This window comes from Pistacia vera, unplaced genomic scaffold (genome assembly GCF_008641045.1).
Source record: "Pistacia vera cultivar Batoury unplaced genomic scaffold, PisVer_v2 Contig320, whole genome shotgun sequence".
Taxonomy (NCBI): Eukaryota; Viridiplantae; Streptophyta; class Magnoliopsida; order Sapindales; family Anacardiaceae; genus Pistacia; species Pistacia vera.
The window spans coordinates 2,251,168-2,259,041 of NW_022196136.1; the positions used below are offsets into that span (position 1 = coordinate 2,251,168).

Here is a 7,874-nt window from a genome sequence, read left to right on the forward strand (position 1 = left end):
GGTCCTCGATTGGATCGAACTTGGCGGCTTTTGTCTCTTAACGGACCATCCGAATTACCGGGTCAGGCCCGTATCACTGCTTTGTTAAACTGAGCACAGGAGGTTAATTCTGTAAAAACATGTTTCCGCGTGCTTGCCATTAATGATTGTGACGGATCTATCTTTTTCCAGATTTTGCATTTGTGTCCTTTTACTTTGTTTTATTTTCTTTACACCGTTAATTTATGAAATCTTTTCAATCAAAGGCAAAAGGTCATATTAGAGAGGTTTTTTTTTTTTTTTTTTTAAATAATAATTGTGTTGATCATTAAAAATAATCAGTCCCAACTCTTTTTTTTTTTTTTTTTTCTTTGTAGAAAAAGAATTTAAGATGATTTGTTAAAAATTATACATTTTATAAGCTTTTACCATCTAAATATTGAAATAATCGATAAAAATATTGCTCATCAAACGAGATAGGATTTGTTTAAAGCATTTGACCCTTCTTTAGAAAAAAAAAAAAAAATAAAGTATCTTATTGGAGTTCTACATGGTGCGTTTGTAATTGAGGAATGAATCTTAGTGACTACAATTATATCTGCAATAATTTTTGGAATACTTAATTTCTTGGTAAAACCTTTCTACATAGCTATATTTTGATATAAAAAATAAAAAAACCTGGTGCTAATTTGTATCAAGAAGATATTATAATCACCTATAGAATTGTATTTTTATATTATAAACCATTAAAACCTAAAATATATAATACAGTTAAGATCTTTTCTTGACATGAGTTTTTTACTGAAATAAATGTTAATATACGTCGATAATAAATAAAAAGAAAAAAAATAAATATCAACCACACATAATTAAAAATAGACATGTGACGATAGAGAGTTTAAAATCGAAGATAAACCCTAATTTATATAATACATGCATATTGTAGACAAAGTGTAAAAGACATCAAATTTGACAAATAACTTTATAATAAGCAAAGTTAGGGTATAACCAAAGAATAGTAAATATTGCATTTAGATTATTACATAATATTGCAAAGTTAGCTTTTTGAAAAAGACTTAAAGTCAATCTTCAAAATTCACACTCTAAAAGTGAAACTCCGACTACTTTTTCCACTAACTTCTTTATAATTATAAGTAATACTTCATCCACACGCATTTACTTTTGGTCACACCCACCAAACCATTTTTCTCATGCTCTTAACCTTATCTTATCCTCCTGTTCCTTTGCCAACACAATTATGGTCTTGAATTGACTTACCACCTCAATAAACACTTCCAACAAGTTATCTGAGTAATAAAATAAGACTTTCAGAAGACTTGTTAACAACAAATTTTAGGTTCAAATTAATTTATTCAATGTGTTACACGCGGGTTATTATATATGACTTTTCGTGTTCAAATTTATCTAAAGTATAACATGTTGATAATTGCATACAACTATGATTTTATACAATATATTTTAGATGACTTTAAAGGTCATTGAAAAATGGGCTTTTTTTCTCAACTAAATTTTATGTTTGAGTAAAATAGTATGATAAATCACGTACATGTAACTGATACATAAAATATATAGCATTTAAAGTTAGTATTTATGTGTAGATAAGAATGAAATCTAAGGGAAGTTTTAGGGTTGAGAGTTTCAGATTCTCTTCCTTGATCATTGCTAGTTATGGAGATTTTTATGTGTGAAGTGAAAAAAGAAAATAAAAATGGGAAAAAGAAAGAAGACAAAGCAAGATGGGTTGATAAGAAAATATGAGAAACTAAAGGGGGTTGAGAAAGATAAGCAGCACTGAGATATTATTAATCTTTAATTTCACTCGTTTTTGCTCTTCTTTTCTACCAATTTTCTGCTTTCTGCCCCCATGTGGCTCTAGCTTCTCTTCACTCGCCTCCTCTCCCTCTTCTCTCTCATAATTCATTCATTTCTCAAAGATTCCAACCTTTTCCAGCTTCACTATCTCTTAATGTGATCAGTAAGTGCTTCTTTTAATATATTATATTACTATTCTTTTTTTTTTTTTTTTTTATGGATTGATGGATGTTGAAATGGGATTGTATGTTCTGTGAAATTGGACAGAAGGGTTGTTTTTGTTTTTAGTTTTGGTTTTCTGGGTTATTGATTGATTGTTAATGTCTTTGTTGATGAATAAATGGTGATAGGATTATGTCATTTTCGTTTCTGCTTTAGCATGTATATTCATGAGTTTTTTTTGCGACAAAAAACGTCTCCAGTATTCTTGTGAGTTTTGCTCTTTTTCTTTTCTTTTTTGTTTTTCTTCTTAATTCTCAGTTTGGGTATAACGAATTGTTATCCAAACAAAATGTTGACAGTAGATGTTATGCTTTTTTTTTTTTTTGAAAGATGTTCTGTTCAACTAGTTGAGTAAAGGTGGGATCTGTTTTCGGATCCTGGAATTATCAAAAATAAATTTTCATGTTCTAATTTGTAACATTTCCTGGATTTCTGAGGGATTTGTAGGAGATCAAGTTCATTTGTTATTTATATTCTTTTCAAGTTTCAAATTTTGGAATACTTTTGATGGTAAAGGTGCTTTCACAATTTTTTATGAGTCATAGTAAGTTGATTGCTAATGGATTTTGACCAAGAGGGTCAATTTTGGCTAATTAATTTATGTTTTTGGTTATTTATAGAGTTTCTTGGGGTGAAAGATGGTTGCAGAGTCTTGGTTTCGCAATTTGTGGAAAATTCCTCGAAAGCATGAAGGCGGTCCTCTGAAAGAGGTGATTGGAGTATTAGCCTTTGAAGTTGCCAGCTTGATGTCTAAGTTGGTTTATCTTTGGCAATCGTTGAGTGATAAGCAGGTTGCCAGGTTGAGAGAGGAGATTATGAATTCTGTGGGTATAAAAAAGCTTGTGTCGGAGGATGAAGAGTTCATTGTGAATTTAATACGTTTAGAGCTGATAGAGAATTTGACCCATGTGGCAAAATCTGTGGCCAGGCTTGGGAAGAAGTGTAATCATCCTGGTTTGAAGAGTTTTGAGAATGCTTACGAAGAATTGATCAAGATTGGTGCCGACCCATTTGGATGGGGTTTTACATTGAAGAAGATGGAAAAGAAAGTTAAGAAGATGGAACGTTTCATTTCGATAAACGCCACTTTGTACCAAGAGATGGAAATGCTTTCGGATCACAAACAGACTCTCAAGAGAATGAAGGGTAATGATAGTGACTTAGAGGATTTGCTTCAGTTTCAAAGGAAGGTTGCATGGAAGGAGCAGGAGGTGAAGAATCTGAGGGAGATCTCTCTTTGGAACAAAACCTATGATTATACAGTTCTCCTTTTGGCAAGATCACTATTCACATTATTTTGTAGGATCAAAGATGTCTTTGGAATCAACTCAAGTGTAGATGTTGATGATTCTAGGGATTTCACTTCTGATTATATAAACCGCAGCCACTCAGTTTCTGCATTAATGCAATCTTCAGTTCATCCATCCGATAATTCTGGCATTGCTAGATTTTCTTCGGGTCCCCTTGGAATGTTTACTAGTAACGCAGGCCCAAATTCAAAACCTAAAAATATGAATAATTACCATTCAGATCCTCTTATTGCTGCAAGCACAAAATCAGGTGCTCTTATTGCCGCAAGCACAAAATCAGGTCCTCTTTCTGGAAAGAATAACACTGTCAACTTCTATTCAGGTCCCCTTGGTCGATCAACTGCAAAATCGGGTCCAATTTTTGGGAAGGATACTAAAAGTGGCAAGAAGATGTGGAAGATTCGTGACATGTCACTTGGCTTTAGTGGGAAGAAACCACCAACTAAAACCAACCGGTTGACTCAAGTGGGACCATTCAAAGGATGCATGATGGCTGCTGATGGTTCTTCTGTCGCCAATTGTTATTCAAATCCAGGTGCTGTTCATTTTGGAATTCTCAATGGAGCCAAAGATGGCAGTGTAGATCGCCTACGTCAGGGAAACACAGTTTATGCTAAATTTTCGGTCTTAAATTGCAAGGGCAGGCTGTTGGATGCTCCTCCTGAAACTCTTGGTGCTGCTGCTTTAGCTTTGCACTATGCAAATGTAATTATTGTCATTGAGAAGCTAGTGGTATCCCCTCACTTGATTGGTCATGATGCAAGAGAGGACTTGTACAATATGTTACCTGCAAGTCTACGGGCTGCTCTGAGAGCACGATTAAAGCCATACACAAAGAGCTTGGCTACATCAGTTTATGATACTGTGCTTGCAGGAGAGTGGACTACAGCAATGGCGGCGATATTGGAATGGTTGGCTCCACTTGCTCATAATATGATAAGATGGCAATCTGAGCGGAGCTTTGAGCAGCAGAACTTAATTTCCAGGACAAATGTTCTTCTAGTACAAACCCTCTACTTTGCGAATCAAGAAAAGACAGAAGCAACAATCACTGAGCTTCTTGTTGGCCTTAATTATGTGTGGAGATTCGGTAGAGAAGTCAATGCAAAAGCTTTGCAGGAGTGTACTAGCGGTAGAATATTTGATGAATGCGTGGGTTTGGATGGGTAAATTATTCTCTGGTTGTGGTAATCACAGATACAAATCACATTTGCCTAAAAAATTCACTGGCTTTAGGGGTCATATGGTTGCGAACATTCCATCTCCTGGCTAGTCCATTGAGCTTTCCATTATAACTGCAGCGTAGGTTAAAGCCATTCACACACTACCGGAGTTCTTGATACTGAAAGGCACTCTTGGTGAGTTGAAGATATAGTTTGAAATTTAAAAAGTATTGTCTTTGGTGAGCAATGATGATGTTTTTTCTATCTGCCATTATCGGCTTCTCTATTTGCTTCCTCATAAAGTAGTAGTCTATGCTTTGATTAAGGTATCATTCGATGATGAAATTTGTATATTTATAAGCCATATACTTTTATATTAAGTGTAAATCATCCATGTTAGGCTTTTTATTCATGTACTCATGGTTGAGAATGCATGTTTCTAAATAGCTTTGCTTCTATAAATGCAACTATATGAGTTTTGCGCCGCATTTTGCTTAGAACCTGAAGATGATGTAAATCGGTTTGCAGAAGCAAGATCTCAGCTTTTATTCTGCTTTAAACCTTTATATAGGCTTAGCATGTAATAATTTGAAGGGATGCCCCCTCTACTTTTGACTACTCAAGCTATGTTGAAGAGACAATTATCACGCTTACAAACGTATCTGGGCGGGATTACATATATGATTTGTTACCATATATTGTAATCATTGTTCATTTGCAAGAAGAATATACAACTCTTTGTGGACTTTTGGAATTCTGAATATTTGTTTAAGCGATACAAATTACTTTGAAAAGGCAGGGGCATTTACGCCATTGAATCGGTAACCATCTTTCCACTAACCTGTTTCAGCTGAGTGCTCATGTATGTGATTCCATAATGTTATTGGAGCAGTGTAAATGGTTGAATTGAAAGTGCTTTTTGACTGTCAATCCAAGTTGGATTTGATAGTGCTTTTTTGACTGGTGGAATTGTTAATGGCAGCAATGTAGATTGTAGTAGGATTGAGAGTGTGATTTGATTGTGAATTGAATGGTTATATCGGTCCAGTTATGAAAGCAGTAATGAATTCGTCCCATTAAATGTGTCATTAAGTTAATGTTGGTTATACTGTGGTATTGGGGTTGGGGTACAGTTGCCCATTTTGTACCCATGACATTGAATGGGCTCCATGTCAATGTGCCCTTCTGTTCATCACTTTTGGGCGTAGATTTTAATGGTACAAATTAACCACCCACCATACCAATTTTCATAACTTATTGTCCAATGTTAGTATAATATAAAGATGGGAAAGATTACTATGCATTGCTATTTGCGGGTATGGACCCGTAACACCATTATCTGTACTTGGCTCACCCGTTGTTTTCACAGGTGGGTCGGGTGATACTCGCGGGTACACCACAAATAAAAAAAAAAAAATGATATAGGTGTGGAATAATATATTGATCTTCTTTTTGCTTCCTCTTCGTATCGGTGCCGGTAATGATCGGCTGTGGTTGCCAAAATGGCTCCGATGAAAGAAGCAGCGAGGATGCGAGAGATGATAATCTTGTCATTGCCATCATCTAATCAAAGTTGAATAGAGATTAATTAAGTTTAAAAAAAAAAGGGAGAAAATGAATTTATATTATGAGCTAGAAAGCTTACCAAGCTCCATCTTAATTTCTTCCAAATTCAGAAAATCTGATCTCTCTGGAAATGGAATCGAACTTTGTTGAGCTTTGATGAAGGGAGGGCGACAAGATAAATCTACACATTTTGTTGCTGCTTGACGCTGACTTGTGGGGTCATTTTTTATATTTTTATATATACGGATAATAAAATGTACTCCTTCAACTTAAAGTCCCAAAAATATCACTTTCATCCCTTTGTTTCTTTTAAAACATATTTGGAGTACGCATGATGATGAATCTTCTACAGAACTTTGAAAAAGTAAAAGGGCTATTCTTAAGCTCTGCACCATATAAACGAAATGTACAGAAAAATTAATATTATATGTCGGCGGTTGAAATTTGTGAGAATAAAGAATGATATTTGAGTTGTTAATTATATTTAACTAACATAACTAGCACAAAATAAGAAAATAAGAAATTGAAATAGGTGTGGAAACAGGTGATCCGTGGGTCCACTCATGCCCGCATGACCGAATAACAGTGGAGTAAATTATACCAACAACTATTTGTAGGATTTATACAAGATTTATGTGGAACTTATTATGAATTGACCAATTATGAGTTATCACGTTAGAGTTGTGAAAGATGGTTGGTATAGTATTATCCATACAAGTGGTATATTCTTTTACCCGATAATAATTTCTATCCATTTGACCTGTATCTGTAGTTACTCGACCCATATCCATCGGCCTGCCTGTTTGCCAAGTCTACTTGTGTCTATGACCGTTGGTGTACATTATAACAATCGTCTTAAAATAATATAACATATATTTTATTTTATATAGTGTCAAATGTTATTAGCATTCATTTTCATTGTTTGATAATATCTCAAAAGTGCTTATAAGATTACAAATAAGTTATTTTGATTTTTTTATAATCTCTTTTTGAGCTTATTTTAAGTTTTGAAATTTAAAAAATATCTTCATTCTGTTTTATAAATTTAATTTGATTTAGTTTTATATATTAATTTTTTTTTTGATAAATTAATACTAAAAAGACTCTTTTATATACTTTTAATAAAAAAGTTAATAAATTTTTTATACAATTTATTTACATATACCCTATTCTAATAAACTCTACTTTTTCAGGCTTTATTCGAATAAACTATAATAAATGAACCTTACTTAAATAAATGGGTATATAAATGAGTTGGATCTTATTGTTTATCCATAAAGAGGGAGTTGGGGAAACTATAATAAGTATGAAGTATATCACTCTGACTTTAATATAAATCTCTTAAAATTGATAATTTAGATTAAATTTGATGTCTCATATCTCAAAAAATCAAAGATATTGTGTCTCAATAATTTATCATTTTAGTACAAATAATAAAAGACATTAAGTGGGTCACATGTGTTCACTATTTTTTTTTACAAATAATTAGAGAATCTTTGCAAACTTCAAAAAATCAACATGGAGAATTCAAATAGTAATATTAATGATTAGAAAAAAGTTGGTGCAGAAGTCCACAGTTCCACCTCAAAATTCTATAAACTCTGAATGTCCAACACTGAACTGTTTCTATGTATATATAAAGGCTTTCACAACCATAATGAAATTCACATCTCAAAATATACAAATGACACGTGAATAAAACTGTTTATATAATGTTTATGATATAATCTAATTAACAAGGGTAACTCCATAATATTTTAATGTTATCCCATACTACAAATTTTGAAAAGGAAAACAGTTT

The 7,874-nt window shown here is 33.1% G+C and overlaps 1 protein-coding gene across 1 annotated transcript; it reads left to right on the top strand.

Annotated features, from left to right (window-relative positions):
* Positions 1-1,814: 1,814 nt before the first annotated feature.
* Positions 1,815-5,004, top strand: LOC116136965. Its single transcript, XM_031422651.1, has 2 exons — positions 1,815-1,975; positions 2,655-5,004. Exon 2 carries the CDS (start codon positions 2,673-2,675, stop codon positions 4,512-4,514), a length of 1,842 nt encoding a protein of 613 aa, XP_031278511.1. The 5' UTR covers positions 1,815-1,975; positions 2,655-2,672; the 3' UTR covers positions 4,515-5,004.
* The last annotated feature ends 2,870 nt before the right edge of the window (positions 5,005-7,874 follow it).